Source organism: Lacerta agilis, chromosome 12, assembly GCF_009819535.1.
Source record: "Lacerta agilis isolate rLacAgi1 chromosome 12, rLacAgi1.pri, whole genome shotgun sequence".
NCBI lineage: Eukaryota > Metazoa > Chordata > Lepidosauria > Squamata > Lacertidae > Lacerta > Lacerta agilis.
Genome location: NC_046323.1, coordinates 10,823,522 through 10,841,834, shown reverse-complemented (window position 1 = coordinate 10,841,834; position 18,313 = coordinate 10,823,522). Strand labels below are relative to the sequence as shown.

Genomic DNA, 18,313 nt, shown 5'->3' with positions numbered 1-18,313 from the left:
AAACTACAAGAAAGAAGATTCCACCTAAACATTAGGAAGAACTTCCTGACAGTAAGAGCTGTTCGACAGTGGAATTTGCTGCCAAGGAGTGTGGTGGAGTCTCCTTCTTTGGAGGTCTTTAAGCAGAGGCTTGACAGCCATCTGTCAGGAATGTTTTGATGGTGTTTCCTGCTTGGCAGCGGGTTGGACTGGATGGCCCTTGTGGTCTCTTCCAACTCTATGATTCTATACTGTACGTGTTTCCCAGCATTTCTTTGTTGATCTGGAAATGGAGTGGTGGGGGGGAAAAAGACTGTGGGGTTCGAATGTACCCCCTTCTCCCATTTATATCTACTTTTGGTTTGGATCCAAAGGTTTCCGTGGCAGAGCAAAAACACCTTCTACTCAGGCAAGGAACAGACAGGATATCTCTTTTCCTCCAGCCGCTGCCCTTACAATCTCTGGGAAAGATGCTCTGTAGCAGAATGTGAAGTGATTTGGGGTGGTGATCTGCAGCTGTGTATGAATGAGTGTGTGTGTGTGTGTGTGTGTGTGTGTGACTATTTACTTCTCTCCAAGCCATACTTGTGTATTGTTTTATTTTATTTTTTTATTAGATCTTTCCAACGTTTCACAAATTGATTTCACATCAAATAATCACATTGATATATTGACTTCTTCCCACCCTCACATCTGCAGTGCTTATGCTCAAACCCTTTTCTACTACATTATATATCAGACTCTTATCAGTTACAAAAAAACCCAACACACCCCAATCCTCTGGTAGAATTTTTTTTATCGGTTGTTTTCCGCTCTTCCAATCTTGAATTCTGCCCATTTAATTTGACTATAATACTTATTTAAATAGTCCGGAAAAGACCCATACTTTTATTTTTTGAAGGCTTAAGACTAAAGTATTAAATAGTTAAAACATTAAGCAGGAAAATTGTATTTCCTTGGATTGGGGGAGGGTGGAATATGTACATGCTATCTTTTTATCAAAGGCGTGAAAGCAAAAAAATCTGCTGCTCCCTAATGTATTATGGTGTAAGTTTTCATGACCAACCATCTGGTTCATTGGGTAAAGTGAACATTAATCTAGGGAAAGTTTATTCCAGTATAAATCTGTTCGTCTTGAATTAGGGGGTGGTGTGGGGGGGAGGATAGACATCTTTGTTTGTTTTGCTGCAACAGCCTAGTATGGCTACCACTCGGGAACCAAAAACATAACCTGCTTTTTAAAAAAATCATTTCAGGTTCCTTTGAAATCTCCCTTCAACAACTTGACAACACATCAGTTAAGATTAAACCTGCAGGGCCAGGAAAGTGTGCACTGGATGTAAGAGGAAACAAGTTTTATTCCGAATGGAAAATAACTTCTGGGCAGTGGCTTCGCTTTACTTTTGATTGTGGATCGCCAGAGAATTATTGGGAATTGGTGATTGAGAGGGACATTGGTAAGTTGCACTATGCTATCCAGTTTTTATGAGCTTCTTAAAGTAATTTGGATATTTGTCAACCTGAGCTACATGCTGCAAGCCTAAATGACAAGGGTAAATGTTATTTTATCTTCTGCTTGTTACAGTATCATCCTTTTTGTTGCTACATAAGGGCTTGGGGCTGTCATCTGAACTGAAATAACTTAACTGTATAAATCATCTTCCTTTTAACTGATTATTTAGTTGTTTTTATACAGGGGTACCTCGGAAGTCGAAGGAAACCTGTTCCGGAAGTCCATTTGACTTCCAGAACGTTTGGAAACCAAGGCGCGGCTTCTGATTGGCTGCAGGAAGCTCATGAGGCCAATCGGAAACCACGGAAGTTGCGTCAGATGTTCGGGTTCCAAAGAACATTCGAAAACCAGAACAGTCACTTCCGGTTTTCGATTGTTCGGGAGCCAAAATGTACGCGTACCAAGGGCCTTTTTGAGCTATTGTGGGAAATGTTAAAGAACTTGTAAATTATAAAACCTTTTTGGTTTTTGTTTGGCCCTGTTTGCCAAGCCAGAATCCCACCCTTTCCTTTTCTGCTGGTTTTCTGCTGCACTGCTATAGGGTTCAGTAACAATCACCCCCACCACTGCTCCTCTCCAGATTTGTCAGTAGGGGAAGAGGAAGAAGAGCAATGGGTTTGCTTGGTGCTGTGCAGCTCAGCTCCTCTCTCTTGGAATGGAAGGAGAAGGATTGGTCTTGCTTTGGTGCTGGGCTACAAGATGCTCTGAGCGCCATCGCAGGTTGCCCTGGCCTCAGGCAGCCTCAGGCTGGCTATTTTCATCTGCATTTGAGCTCAACTTTTGAGTGTGATGCAGCCACAGGGATGACCCCCTATTTCCCCCCAACTCCAAGCTGGAAACGACTAAAGCTTCTCTACCCACCCTTGCTAGAGGGTGATGGATCGTGGCCAGGGGTGGCAAGCAGAATTACAGACCGTTGCTTTTCACAGGGGAAAACCAAAGCAAGAATGGTTCATAAAACAAACCAACGTGCCCACTTAAGAACTCTTGGCCCATGGTTTAATCAACTATGTTTTTAGTTGATTGATCTGTCAATTAAACTGATTAGAACCTCCAGCTCTAAGTGAAGCTTGTTTGAAATGGGCTTCATATCAATCAATCCATCCATCCATCCATCAATCAACCAATCAATTCTCCTTATACTGTATTATATTCTATTAGATGGCAAGAGCTGTTTGACGTTGGAATGGACTACCTCGGAAATTGGTGGGCTCTCCTTCACTAGATGTTTTTAAACAGAGCTTGGACGGCCACCTGCCAGGCTGATTTAATTGTGATTCTTGCATTTCAGGGGTTGGACTACTAGATAGCCCCTGGTGTCCCTTCCAGTCCTACAATCCTGATTCTCGTATTTCCCAGAAGTTCTAATGCCTAAGATTTTAAGACTGAACACCACATTAGTGATTTCAGTAAAGACACAACCATGGGTTTCAGTCTTCAAATAATAAAGTTGATTGGGTGGTTGTTAAAGAAAAAGTAAAAAAAAAAAAAATTGAGTGCCTCACAGTACTGTTTGCTTAGAACAGGGTTTCCCAAACTTGGGTCTCCAGCTGTTTTTGGAGTACAACTCCCATCATCCCTAGCTAGCTGGACCAGTGGTCCAGGATGATAGGAATTGTAGTCCAAAAAGGGCTGGAGACCCAAGTTTGGGAAACCCTGCCTTAGAATGTGCATAGAGAATTACTAAAAGCTCTTAACATAAATGCAAGAGTAAAAAGGATTATGATTTAATTGGACGGTCTTGTGTGGTGATCCTTCTTACATTATGTGTGTCTGTGTGTTTCTAGATTGTATGAGAGGACCGTGTCCCTTTGGAGACGTTCTGCTTCAGCCTTCTGGGTTCCTGCCCTTTAACAAGACCTTCATATGGAACGTTAAAGCCAAAAGGTTAGATGGGCTTGAACTGAAGTTCTCTCCGTTCTTAAAACAAGTTCTGCCTGGAGAGACTTGCCCCGACCAAGTTCTTTACAACATTGGCACCCTTCTTAATACGAATAGAGTCAACATTGGAAACTTCTGTGGAAATGGTACTGTGTCACGAATCAAGGTTCAGGGGGGCGTTATTATGACCCTGAAGCTTCCATGGAACTCTAAAGTCAGTCTCTCTGGCTTTAAGCTCGAAGGCAGGTCCTCCATCCAAAGTGAGTATAAGGAGGTTACTTATGATTTGCCTCTGTTGTCAGCAAAAAAAGAAAATAAAAAAGCATTTTAACACACTATCTTTAAGTGTGGTTCTGTAGGCTTACTTTCTGCTAAGTGGGTTGGAGTGGGAACTTCCTGGAGTAGGTTTCTCTCAAAAGACATTTCTGGTTTTGCAGTGGGTGAGCGAGATCAGAGAAGGTGCTGAAGGACAGGATTGGAAGAAGATAGCTTTTAAAGGAAAGGAGGGAGAATCCTGACCTTCATTTAGCATCCTAAGCCTACTTGCAAGCAGTATGGAAGGGGTTAAAGTAATGCACTGGGCTATTTCTTAAACACAAGTGTGCATTTGTATATTAAATAATGCGCCAGCGTAACACAAGAATGGTATTACACGTATCTAGAGAAGATGCAGACTAGCTAAAATCCTAAAGGCCTGTCCAGAAGAATGGATGTGGGGAGGGATGAAGGCACATGTTACTTCTCACACTTTAAAAGAGAGGTGTGTGTGACCTATATGCTCAAAACGTAACGTGAGAAGCAGACCTGGTATATATTTATTCTTTTTGTCATAATGGAAATAACGTGTTTCTTTCAGTGTTCCGAATCGAGCATGTTGCAGTTCTCTTTCACAACTATGTCACCTAAGGGCGAGGGTTGTTTGAAAGGGCCCTGTGATAAAATTGCTCTTCATTTTTTTTAAAAAAACTTTACCTGTGTAATGTGAGTGTGCTTTCAAACAACCTCCCTTGAACCAACTGAAAATCGTTTTAACCAAATTGATAGTGGACCAATTTCCCCATATATATATATATAGGTGATCGTTCTCACCTGTATTGTTTGTTGACTGTGTATTGATCTATAATACTCCTGCTAAATTCCCATGGTTCAATCTGCCCACCAGACCCTACAGAATGGGTTTTTCTTGTAAGCCAAAGCTGCTTAGTCAGAATAAAGAGGAAGTTACCTTATACCAGCCCCACATACATATGGGGGGACCCTGGGGCTGGATTTAGGTTTGATGAGGCCCTAAGCTACTGAAGGTAATGGGGCCCTTTTTAATGTCCAGCTGTCCTTTGTCAACAACAAATTGTCGCTCTTTTTTGTGTTGAATATATGCTATATGCCAGCAGGGATGGCCAACTCCCAAGAGACTGCGGTCTACTCACAGAGTTAAAAACTGGCAGTGATCTACCCCCTTTTTGGGGGTTCAGGTCAAAGTTCTTGAGGTTTTTTTTTTAAGGAGGAGGAGAGCCCTGTTTCTGAGGGATTCAGGTAAAAGTTGAAAGTTGTTAAGCTTCTTTGGGGGAGCCAGTGATCTACCCATGATCTACCACAGACGTCCAGTAATCTACTGGTAGATCACGATCTACCTGTTGGACATGCCTGCTATATGTTAATTTATGGACCTACACAACACAAGACACTGTTGCTGTATGTAGGTTTTATTTTATTTGTTTTTTTATCTTATATTTTGGAAATGTACATCCAGTTTTTCCCCCTTTAATTTTTTGGGGGTCCGCAAGAGAGTGGGACCCTAAGCTATAGCTTGTTTAGCTTGCACGTAAATCTGGCACTGAGGGACCCCCCAAAAAACCACAGTGTCACTGTCTTCACTTGAGCCAGAACTTGCAAGCTAAGCCCTGCCCATGAAAGAATACAACACACATATCACCTTAGAAACTAAACACATAAGCTCTCTTTTATGTTCATAGTGGTCCTGTCTGTCTGTCTGTCTGTCTGGGTATACTTTCTCAGTCAAAGGTAACTGAAACTCTTTCTTGGGGGCCTAACTCTGGCACCAGCTTGGTCGTGAGAGCAGTTCTAACAAGGCAAGGTTCACTATCCTGAGGTTTCTGGTGACTGCTGGGTTGGGAAGAATGACTGCAATGCAGCCACTCTCTAGTTCAAACAAGTTTATAATTTTGAGGTTCGCCGGTGATTGTATATGTTCACAAATGCTTGTCTCACCTTTGTGTTTAAAATAGGATTGTGCATTGTTGAATCCACATTTCAAACAGAAGGAGAAGCAACCTTGATGTCGGCCAACTACCCGGTGGGGTTACCAGAAAATGAACTTGTGGCGTGGCAATTTGTCATTCCAATCTACTTAAGAGCACGTATAGCTATCCTCAAATACACCACCGCAAAATGTGAACGGAACTTTCAGACAGTCGAGTACCAGTTACCCGGGCAGCAACCTCAAGAACTGACACCCAAAGAGGGGCAGTCTGTCGTTCTTGCTGGTAATTTCAACCTTTCCATGCAAGGCTGTAAGCAGTATCAGCAGGACGCTGGGGCCCACAATTTGCATTTTAAACTTTTTGTTCAGCGCCCTGAAAATGAAGAGAGTAAGTAACCAATTCCCTCTTTTCCTTTTCTCTTTTCTTTGGTTAATGGATCTTTTGATTTAAGCTTGTGTTGTGTGTGTGTGTGTGTGTGTGTGTGTGTGTGTGTAAAAGAGAGAGAGAGCACACGCCTGTGTACACAGCAAAACTTAATGGGGCAAAATATGCACTATGGGTTAATAATACAGACAACTGTTTTTTCTTTTGGATAAACACCACACTATACAGTCGTACCTTGGATCACGCACTCCTTGGCTCCCAAACAAATCGGCTCCCAAACAATTGATACCCGGAAGTGAGTGTTCGGGTTTTTGAATGATTTTCGGAAGCCAAATGTCTGGCACGGCTACCGATCGGCGGCAGGAGCTTCCTGCAGCCGATCAGAAGCCGTGCTTTGGTTTCCGAACGTTTTGGAAGTCGAACGGAATTCTAAGGTACAACTGTACTAGGAAAGATGGTCTCAAAAAATAAATAAAAGTAAAGTAATTTTCATGCCTATAAGTAGGAATGGAGTCTGAGCTGTACCATATATTGGTTACAATTGGAAATTGGGTTTAATAATAAATTCAATTCCTGAATTTAGAAGGCTGTTGTCGACATGACTTCCCTGTCAGAAATTAAGTTTAGACCGGGGCATTGGACATCCATTCCGTATTTTGGGCTAACTAAAGTTTACTATGTTTGTGAGGTAATACCATTATGAAGAATAGCATGTTAAATGCAAACCTTGGGGCAGTCTCCTCTTCGGGGGATTGTTGCAAAGGAGATGGTCGCCAGTGTCAGGAAACTGCTGTTGGAAGAAGGGGGAGACAGCGAATGGACATTTTTGTGGCTGCTGGTGCATTGAAGTCACTTAACTTTACAAAAGCACAAACTTAAAAGGAGGACGCACAATCGATGACACACCGATTGATAAAGTATTCCATTAATATGGCATGACAGTTGCTTATATGGAGAATTCAGGTAGTTCACAGTTCTATTCAAGAGAGGGGGTAACTTTCTTCACCTGTCCTTGTAAATCAGAAAGAGGTGAACAGCTTAATGGTTTCAAAACATAATGCCCCTAAGTAATTTAAATTCTTCTTTATACCTTGCAAATCATGGAACAATAGCTGCACCATTTCCTTATTTTTAAGGCAGGGACTAGGTGATGCAGTTCTTCTAAACGATCTTCTCTGTTTTCTTGTTTTCAGATGTAACCTACATAGTTGACCTAAAGAGAGAGAGGGACTTAAATCTTACAATATTTTCGAAGCCAACACAGCCTGGAAGTTTATGCCTGATCTGTATTAACCGTAGTAAAAAATGTGAGACCAATGTGACTTTAGTATCCGGTTCCAGTTACACCATCGCCTTACTGTGTAAAAATACAGAGAATGTGAGGGTGACTGCTGTGCAGTCTAAAGGTATGAACAAACTGTCTGGAATTTAGTTCTCTTAAAGCGTGTGTTTGGTGGGGAGACATCCGACAAGAATGTATTCCTATTTTCACTTGCACTTCCAAATGCTGTTTGTTTTCGTCACCTGTCTTTTTGCTGCTCATTAGTCTTGACTAATTAGAATTGATGGGGCCACCATCATATGTTCTGCGAATGCAAGTTCCCACTTGCCTCTAAGGTGTCTCCCACCTTTTATCAGATTGCAGAGAGTCCTACTTTCTTTTCAGGAGAACAAAAGTGCAGCTCAGTCTCCACAGGTGCCATTGCTTTTAAACTTACTCTTCTGTCTTAATTATTTTTAAAAGCATGGGGTTTTGACAAGGGCAGGGCTGTCATAAGTCAGGTGACTACATAACCTTCGCAGTGGGCCATATTTTATCCCACTGTTTGTTTTGTTTTATCTATCTCTTAATGAGAGCGAACATGCTTTTCTTTTCTTTTTTAAATAGAGTGAAATGCTCCTTAAACGAAACAGTGTTACAGCCCTGTTATTAACTACAACCACCGTCATTTAAGTTAGATACTGCTCTTGCTCTCAATGAGTGCAGGGCAGGGGGCACCATTATAAAACACAATAAATATGTATATTCAGCAGTTTTCTTTAAAAGAAAGATAACATAATAGTGTAACTACATAATAGCAACCTGTAAAGGAAACTCATTACCTCAAAGCCTGGGGGAACATATGTATATTTATTAGATGTTATTATTGCATTTTAATATTCTATTGGAAGCTGCCCAGAGTGGCTGGGGAAACCCAGCCAGATGGGCGGGGTATAAATAAATAAATTATTATTATTATTATTTAATTTGTATCTCACTCCCCCTTGCTGATCACAGATCCATGACATTTTTATACTAAATAATAATAATAATTATTATTATTTATTATACACTACCCATCTGGCTGGGTTTCCTCAGCCATTCTGGGAGGCTCCCAACAGAATACTAAAAACACAATAAAACATCGAACGTTAAAAACTTCCCTAAACAGGGCTGCCTTCAGATGTCTTCTAAAAGTCAGGTAGTTGTTTCTTTCCTTGACATCTGATGGGAGGGCATTCCACAGAGCGGGCACCACTACCAAGAAGGCTTGTTAAAAAATGTCTTAACTCTTTTTGCTGGGTTCCATTTATATATATATATATATATATATATATATATATATATATATATATATATTCTTATAATGCTATAACTATTTCACTGTTTTAATTCCCCCCTTTAAATTAGTGGAGTTTATTTTAAAAAAAAACACAAATAAACTGAAATGACTCCCACCACAAATGTTATAGTGAATGTGTGTTCGGCCTCAGATTGTTCATCATGTGAAATGGACTTTCTCCATATTTTTCTTCTTCTTACCCATGTTTAGAGACCACAATCACCTGAATGGGTCACTTATCTGTCTCCTGTGATGACCACATTCCTAGGTACCTGACCTCCTAGGGAAGGGAGACCTGGCCACAACGACTTACACCCCTCTTTTGTACGCCCCCTGCCACCCTCTAGCCCTAGCCTACAACAGCCCCTTGGTTGACCAGACTCTTAGCAAAATTCCTTGCTCACCAGTAGGCCTTTTCCCTTGACTCCTCTCTCCCAGACTCATCAAATTTCTGCATAGCTCTTTGATACCCCATGTGTCTTCTATAGGGGGATAGGTAGCCCGTCTGTTTCTCTGGCCCGGAGCCTATGGTTATAACCGCTTGTCTTTCTCATTGCAGTCTGTTGGAATTCCAAAGCCTGCCAGATGAGACCCTTCCCTCTGGTTGTACCGCCGTTTCTTACTTGGCTGCCAATCCTGCTTGAGACGTTTACATGGAAACTCCAGGCCCCAGCAGACACCATCATAGAAATCAGGTCTCCAACCTCGAAACTTAAGCAACATATCCCAAACCAGAATCAAGTATGCTCTGGGGGTTATAGTTACTCCATTAATGGCAGCGCCCCAGAAAAGGCATTGAGACTCGGTGTCTTCTGCCTTGGTGGAGCCATTGAGAAAATTCAGATGAAAGACAACATCACTGTAATGCTTAAGACGTATGGCAAAAGGTGGATCAATGAGTCTCTGAAACCGAACCTCACGTTGTTTTTCATGCCAGTTATTCAAGGTGAGTTTCTTCTCTGTTTCGCTCCTTCTCTGCATTCAAAAAGTAAAGAAAGTTAAAATCTTGTATCAGCCCAGTGAAAGGCCCTTTCCAGAACTGATGTTAAATATCCCGAGGTTGAAAGGTGGTTATTCTTTTTTGGGGGGTGCAATATCTGAGATCTAGTAAAATTTGGATTATGGCAAGGAAGCATAGGTAGTGTCACCTGAAAGGGTTATATGTTAAGGATCCATGAGCAAGAGAGGGAGCTTTGTAAAATAATAATAATAATAATAATAATAATAATAATAATAATAATAATAATAATAATAATAATATCAGACTGCCATGAAATAAAGGGGTGTGATTTGGTAAAGAAAGAAGAAAAAATACGGACAAATAATTACTACACGCAGCAGCAAGGATAAAGATCTTCACTCGTGGATTAATAAATTATTGAATGTATTAATACGAATAGAAGTCATAAATATTGCAGCTGTTGAATAAGGGACTATTATTATGATTGGAATACAATTGGGTTAAATAAGACTTTGGAAGCAGAAATAATTTTTTTTATTAAACCTGTAATTCTAGCACGCGGGGGGCCACCAAAATTATACAATTGGATATTTGATTAATTAATATTTGATTTGGTATTGTGATTTGACATGGATATAATGAGGCGTATTTTGGATTTTTGTAATTGAAAACTAATAAAAATTAATTGGGGGGGGAGAGAAATGAAGGGTCTGGGAAAGGGGCCATGGGTTTACTTATCAAAGGAGAGTTTAGCATGTCTGTTGAGCGAGCTTAGATCTTCCACAGCATGTTTTGCTGCTGATCTAGGTAAAGGTAAAGGGACCCCTGACCATTAGGTCCAGTCACGGACGACTCTGGGGTTGCGGCGCTCATCTCGCGTTACTGGCCGAGGGAGCCGGCGTACAGCTTCCAGGTCATGTGGCCAGCATGACTAAGCCGCTTCTGGCAAACCAGAGCAGTGCACGGAAACGCCATTTATCTTCTCGCTGGAGCGGTACCTATTTATCTACTTGCACTTTGTGCTTTCAAACTGCTAGGTTGGCAGGAGCAGGGACCGAGCAACGGGAGCTCACCCCGCCGCGGGGATTTGAACCACCGACCTTCTGATCGGCAAGCCCTAGGCTCTGTGGTTTAACCCACAGCGCCACCCATGTACCTAGCTGCCGCTCTAGGATGGCTGAAATAGAGAAGCAGAGGGAAGGAAACCTGGAAGGGAGAACAAGTTTGTTTTCTCCTGCTCTGGAGGGTAGGACTTGAACCAATTGTTTCGAGTTACAGGAAAGGAGATTCTGACTAAACATTGGGGGGAACTTTCTGACAGTAAAGGCTGTTCAACAGTAGAACAGTCTCCCTCAGAAGGTGGTGGATTCTCCTACCTTGGAAGTTTTTAAGAAGAGGTTGGATGGCCATCTGTCATGGATGCTTTAGCTGAGATTCCTGTATTTCAAGGGACTGGTGTTCTGTACATGGTATGCTTAGTGCTAAGGTTTAGTCTTATCCAGGGTGGATAAAAATCAATGATTTAAAAAAATTAATGGATTTTTAAAAATGTAAATCAGATTTATTTTATTTAAATCGGTTTTTTTAAAATTTAAATCGGATTTTAAAAATAAAATGCTTTTGGAGGAAAAATCTTTCTAAAGATAGTTTTCTATTTAAGTTACATTATAGTCCAAAGGCTATTCATCAGGAAATAAGGATTTGTTTTAAGTTTTTCATGTGTGTTAAAACTCAGTCTGGGTTTTTTTTTTTTTTTAATTGTTTAACCACATCAGTTAACAAACATGGATACATATGCTATAATGTTATTGTTTTAGTTAAATAAAGTGTTTAAATTGTTATTAAGGAAATGATTGTTTTTCTCCTTCCAATAAAGTACAGCAGAAAAGTTGTCTAAATAATTTCATAATTACCTGTCTTTGTATTTCTAATAGTATAACCAAATCAGTAATTTTTTTGATATAAATGTAAAAACTACTCTGAAGATTTATTATTCCAAAAATGAAACCTTCATCTGGTTGTAAATATTAAGATTATACCAGCAAGAATGAGTCTTTCTGTAAAAACATGATTTAAATCAAGTCTTACTGACAAGTGATTTAAATCGTGATTTAAATCAATTTGATTTAAATCAAATCCACCTTTGTCTTATCATAAGTTAAGTAATTGTAAGTTAGTTAAGTCTGCTGCAACTGGATTTCTTATGGACTGTGCCAGTCCTGAACGTATTGGATTTGTGACCATTGTGCTCATTTGCCTTCAGTAGCAGTAAAGTGGGATGTTAACAATTTGGTTGATGAAGGAAAGTTCCCTAAGGGAGCAGAAACCAGGCAGATTCCTTGGTGTACACAAACAATTTTCAGCACAGCTTAAATTGCAGGGTTTGCATGTCTGAGAGATGGCTAAGCTTTCTTTCACAAAGGGTTTATTTTGTTTTGCACGGGGGGGGGAAGTGAAGGGCAGCAATGACTTCGCACATTTGGTTTTTTTTTTGTGCCCCTCGCAGAAGAGTGTGTATTCAGCGTTATTCCAGATCCAAAAACCGAAGTTTACCTGCAGACCCCTAACTGGCTAGAAGGCCTGCCGCCTTTCACATCTGTGTATTGGAACATCACCGTCCCAGCAAAACAGGTTGCGCAGCTGTCGTTCCCAAAGGACCGTATGGGTGTTACCTGCATACAGAGTCGGGCTAACATCTATATTCAGGAACAGAGACCGAATGCTGAAGAAACCGTGCGCCGTGAAGATCAGAAACTACCGAGAACTCTAGACCTGAAGCATCATTTCTGGGTAAACATCACTAACTGTAAGCCGGCTACCAATCAACAACTGAGCATGCAATTCAGGGTGAAGTTTGTTCAGAAGAAAGCAGGTGAGTTACCACATGTTGTGCATTGTTTCACAATAACCAAAGGGAGGTTCCATCCTGCCAAGGGTTTATCTTTCAATGCTGTGTTCTTTTCCCATGAACCTACAGAGTTGGGGAAGAACTTTCCACTTGGTTTCAGTCACACCGGGGTTAATTTCCTGGGATATAGACAGTACAACGGTACCTTGGTTCTCAAACTTAATCCATTCCGGAAGTCCATTCCAAAACCAAAGCGTTCCAAGACCAACGCACGCTCTCCCGTAGAAAGTAACGCAAAACGAATTAATCCGTTCCAGACTTTTAAAAACAACCCCTAAAACAGCAATTTAACATGAATTTTACTATCTAACGAGACCATTGATCCATAAAATGAAAGCAATAATCAATGTACTGTACCATAAAATAAATAAGACAGTATTGCAGATGATACAAATTAAATTCATTTTTTTTTCTTACTTGCACTGATGATAGTCCTTGTTTGGATGGGGGGCTTTTATCCATTTCCGCAGTCACACAATCAATCAATCAATCAATCAATCAATCAATCAGTAGCTGAACTGGGTTCCACACAGTCGCAAAAACAAATGAACCGAAAAAGCCTCAAAAACAAAAACGCAAAATAAATAGCCAAAGCAAAAGCGCCAAACTTAATCCGTTCCGGAACTCCGTTTGACTTCCGAAATGTTCGAAAACCAAGGCACAGCTTCTGATTGGTGCAGGCACCCTGGAAACAATAGCCGGCAACCACATTGGACACTCGGCTTCCGAAAAACGTTCAGAAACCGGAACACACACTTCCCCCGCCAACCCGCAAGGTGGGGGGGGATTGCTTACAAGGATTTGGGAAGGAGGTGTAAGGGTTGTGGGACTGACTCTGCCAGCTCCCAGGGCCCTCTCACAACCTTCCCAGAGCCCGGTAAGCGAGGAAAAGCTGTTGGGTGCAGGGGCGGGCAGGCGAGGAATAAATAAATGGAGAGGGAGAAATGGAGGGTTTCCTCTGCGCTCCATTTATTTATTTATTTCCCTCCCCCTCACCTGCACAAAGGCGCAATTGAGCAAGTGAAAGCAGTGTAAGGTGCAAGTTTACCTGTGCTTCATTTGTTACCATAAATTTGTGTAAAATGGGATTGAGCTATCAGAGGACTCTGCTGCATTAGTAAAGAAACAGCGAATAGAACACGCTATAAACATGCAACACCAGATGGCGCCCGAGAGCAGGAAGTTTTAGAACCCGGTTTTCCATAGAGATTTTTTTCTTTTGTTGAAACGATCTCATTTCTGACATATTTATGGCGTTAACCCCCCCCCCCCTGTGTTTAGATCCACCCAAACAAACACACACGTGGTTCATATTTTCATGGTGCAACCATGGCAGAAATGTTCAGGGGTGCTTTTTAGTGAAACTCCCCGTTGAAACATGGCAACTACCTGTGAACATTGCATATAGAAGGGAATAAATAACTCTTCGCTTTTTTAGTATATAAATATTCATGGTGCTGAGGAGCAAATCTGGAACATATTTCCTGTCACGCAGCTGAACTTTTAAATAAGGCTAGATAGTCATAGCAGTTGAGAGATTATTTTATCTAAACTTCTTTTTCTATTCTAGCCGGGATGTCATACGTGGGAACATTTTTTAAAAGAGAGAACATCTTGTGCATGACTCTTTTTCAGTTGCGTAACTTCTTGTGATTTCTCACCACTTTTATTTCTCTCTTCCCCTTCCCACCATCCAGCTGTTAACGACTGGACGGACCGTCTTGCATTTGTTGAAATTCTCCTGATTTACAAGTTTGCTGTGTATTTCCTCCCCCTGCCTTCCCCCAGTGTGTGTGTACTAAATTGCAATATATGGATTTTAGATTCTAAATCGCTCCCAAGTGTTAAATGCATGGCATGAAAGCTTACTCAGGAGAGAATCCCGCAGCTTAACCCCTCCCCTTCTAGACCCCCCCCCTTTCTATCTCTCTTCTTTTGTTCCTTTGTATTGTGTGTCTATGTGCACATGCTCATAAAAATCTGGAATGTTTCAGAAGCGAGCGAGTGCAGCGGCTGTGACTCAGGACAAGATGAACTGTATCTCACTGAATGTCTCACTTTACTTTTCACAGGTTTGGCAGTCATAATTGGCGTGGTGCTTGGTGGAATTGCACTGCTATCAACTATTGGGCTCGTCATATTCTGCACTAAGAGGAAGAAGTAGGTTTCTCTTGTTCTCAGAGGTTTTCGGCACAGATTAAAATGTCCCATTTTTTGCCAGAGGGCAGATCCAGGTTTTAACGGAGTATTGCAGGCTCCAAACCAGGGAACCCTGAATACTATTCCTTTGCAAACTGGAGCCTTGAACGTGCTTTGGTCCCTTCCTACTTAATATGTGGCCTGCGCTGTTTGACCTTGCAGTGCCGATGGCATCGGGGGAGAAATCACAGCAGAAAATTTGTCCTCCTGGCACACACTGGCTGCATGTTAACTGGTGCAAGAGCTCTATTTGCACACCTTAAAGCAGGAATGGGCCAGTGTGGTGTAGTGGTTAAGAGCGGTAGTCTCATAATCTGGTGAACCGGGTTCGTGTCTCCGCTCCTCCACATGCAGCTGCTGGGTGACCTTGGGCTAGTCACACTTCTTTGAAGTCTCTCAGCCCCACTCACCTCACAGAGTGTTTGTTGTGGGGGAGGAAGGGAAAGGAGAATGTTAGCCGCTTTGAGACTCCTTCGGGTAGTGATAAAGCGGGATATCAAATCCAAACTCTTCTTCTTCTTCTTCTTCTTCTAACATAGAGTGCCCTCTGTAAGTAATCAGTTCAGATCCCTGGCAGCCTCCCCCAGAAGCCCACTGGTGTCTTGCCAAATGCAAGGTGGTTCTTTTAAAACAAGATTCATATTGCCAAAACTGTTCCAACTTCTCTCTCCCAATAATGCCTGCTTATTATGAATCATTTCTTCTAAAAGTAAAATTTTCCCCCCCTCATTCCCTGGTTTAAGGCGACTACAATTTAATATAGACCGTTGGTTGAACTTGGTGGTTTCCACCACAGACTTCTTGACCTCTCTTCATGCAAGTTTCCCTTTACCAGCACCAACAAATGCCGCCCCCCAACAACCCCCTTGGCCCTATGCATCACTGTCTCGATCAGAATACAGTCAGGAAGTTTACAGGCCCGAGTTTCCCAATTCTCTTCTGCTTATGGAAGTCACGTTGTGATGAAGCAGTAGTGGCGGTGTGATTCATGTCTGTAGCTAGCCCCCGTTCAGAGGCACTTGGGCCAGTGTCACGAAGACTTTAGTCCATATGAACTCTTAGAGTTCTGAGTCATGTTTATTTTTGAGATGTGTATATCTTCCCATACTATGTGAACCAGGGCACATATAAAATGAAGTTACACCAGAGGAAACACTAAAATAGCTGTAAAACTCCCTTTTAAGTTTACTTATCGCTGTTTTTATTCCACGAAGCTTCAGATCAGTGGAATCTTTATTTGCATCAGTCACTAGCCATAGCAATGAAATGAAATAAAATGCACTGAAGATAGGGATAAAGGCTTAGCTATGCAAAATACATTCTAAACGTCTACATCAATAATCAAATAATTTGATTCCATTGACATGGGTTTATCTGTATAGCTTCATGTTAGTGCTGGCTATGTTTTATTCTAAAGTTGCTTTAGATGTTTTAATTCTGTATGGATAAATGTATCTTTTCTGACTGACGGTCGGATAAAGATTGATGATGATAATAATCAAATAATAGATCTTATCCCAATGGCGCTGTGGTCTAAACCACTGAGCCTAGGGCTTGCCGATCGGAGGATCGGCGGTTCGAATCCCCGCGACGGGGTGAGCTCCCGTTGCTCGGTCCCAGCTCCTGCCAACCTAGCAGTTCGAAACACACCAGTCCGATGGGGCTTCTGATTGGCTGCAGGAGCTTCCTGCAGCCAATCAGAAGCTGCACTTTGGTTTCCGAACGTTTTGGAAGTCGAACGGACTTCCGGAACGGATTCCGTTCAACCTCCGAGATACAGCTGTAAATGCAAAAGCAGCGTTATTTTTAATGTTTCTTGCTTTATTTCTTTTTTTTTTTTCTCCACCAGAAAGAAACAGGAAAACCAGACTCCAGCTGTAGGAGTCTATAATGGTAACGTCAACACCCAGTTGCCTGGAAAGCAGGGCATATTCAAAAAGAGGAAAAAGAACGAGTCTCATATCTATGCAGTTATTGATGACACCATGGTTTATGGGCACTTGCTGGACGACTCTATGAAACCGGAAAATGCCGAAATAGGCGTGTACCAGCCTTTTACTGGACCAGTGAGTACGGCCCCTTCCCCGCCTCCGATCAGGAAAATATCCAAAGTGCCCAGCATGGAGGAGTCCTCTTTCACGATATTGACTGACAGCGAGATCTATACCTTTGCACATCGCAAACCAGAAGAACTCCAGGCCAATGGTGACGTGACTTCGAGTGCTAATGGAAATGTAGGCAAGTCCTTGCTTGAGGAAAATTCAGAACAGGAAAATTCAGAGCTCTAATGTTTGTTCGACGGTTCAGATAAGAAACTAAATCTTGCACCCATTTTCCCGCGATTTACCTTTTTCAAACAAACAAACAAACAAAAAAGAAAACAAAATGCTTTGGTTGCGGCAGCTCTGTTCCGGTTTTCGAATGGACATGCTCGGACAATGTATTTCCGTAGCATGTTTTGCAGGGATACAAGTAACTTTGAACATGGAAAAGGACAGCGAAGCTGTATTTTCAGTCGTCGTAATAGCAGACCTGTGTTTTTTTAAAGGCAAGAAGAGATGGCACATTGGAACTTAAACCTAGCTGGAGAACTACATTGCCAAAAATATCTTCCTTCCTGTGTTTCTTGTGAAGATTTCAGCCATACTACAGAATAAAAAAATGTGGGTGTGCAGAATGGCATAGTCTGAAGATGACTTTTTCACACTGTAGCCTTGTCATAGGAATATGACTTTTATTATTCACGTGGATTCACCTCCTAGGATGTGACGAGGATTAAACCAGTCCTTGAATAGACAGTGCCTACAACAACTGAACAGCAAAAGTTATTGTGCTATTTGTGAAAAAGAATTCTGCTTCTCTTTTCAATCAGCTGTATGGTGTGTGTATATATATATAGAGAGAGAGAGAGAGAAAGGAAGAGAGTTCAGGACATTTCATTTTCTTTCTGTTTTCATCTATAATTTTGTTGTGATTGTCCTCCAGTGATGTTTTTAAAGCGAAGACCAGTGCGTCGTCCATGTTCTTTTTTATTTATTTAATTTTTATTAATGTAGTTAATATAGCAGTTTCCACTTCGCCAGCAAATATGCAAATGATATAATATTGCCAAGGTTCCTGTGCAAAGAAATGATTAGTTCAGCACGAATGAGGTTGCTAATCTGCACAACCCTTATAGTGCAAAAACAATAGACTTCAGTGTAAAAAAATTCAACGTTATTTACGGGCTTGACCTCGATGGATGTTTGAACAATGTTATGCTCTGAAGACGTGTGAAAATATGCAACTTTTTATGCATATGTGCAACCAATGGCTGAGTCCTTGCCTTCAAATATATAAGAACAAGGAAGGCAACAGTGCCATTTTCATGACCCTGTACAACTCTGGATTTTGGCAGCATAAATTGCCCCAAACCTATGTATTCAAGTGCCTAATTTTGTGGTTAGGTGAGCCGCTTTGTGGAACATAAATAATTTTGCACACTGTGCTAGACTTCCAGAGAGGCGCCAGCTGGCTTAGTGTGAATTAACTCTTGCAAAGTGTTGATTAAACAGAATGCAAGTTAGGAAAGGATGGAAGGGCAAAGTCTGCATTTTTTTTTTGATGTCATAACACTATGTCACTTGACTGAATATGATTGCCATACATAGGCTTCACTCAGAA

At 41.4% G+C, this 18,313-nt stretch overlaps 1 protein-coding gene across 1 annotated transcript in view; it reads left to right on the top strand.

Moving 5' to 3' along the window:
• The window catches only part of CDCP1 (CUB domain containing protein 1), a 36,743-nt gene extending 19,742 nt beyond the window's left edge, over positions 1-17,001 (top strand). The window contains exons 2-9 of the mRNA XM_033165689.1: positions 1,236-1,436; positions 3,280-3,633; positions 5,620-5,982; positions 7,173-7,385; positions 9,142-9,528; positions 12,050-12,415; positions 14,524-14,611; positions 16,500-17,001. Of these exons, the coding sequence (XP_033021580.1) occupies positions 1,236-1,436; positions 3,280-3,633; positions 5,620-5,982; positions 7,173-7,385; positions 9,142-9,528; positions 12,050-12,415; positions 14,524-14,611; positions 16,500-16,938 (2,411 nt within the window). The 3' untranslated portion in view covers positions 16,939-17,001. The remainder of the gene's footprint in view (positions 1-1,235; positions 1,437-3,279; positions 3,634-5,619; positions 5,983-7,172; positions 7,386-9,141; positions 9,529-12,049; positions 12,416-14,523; positions 14,612-16,499) is intronic.
• The last annotated feature ends 1,312 nt before the right edge of the window (positions 17,002-18,313 follow it).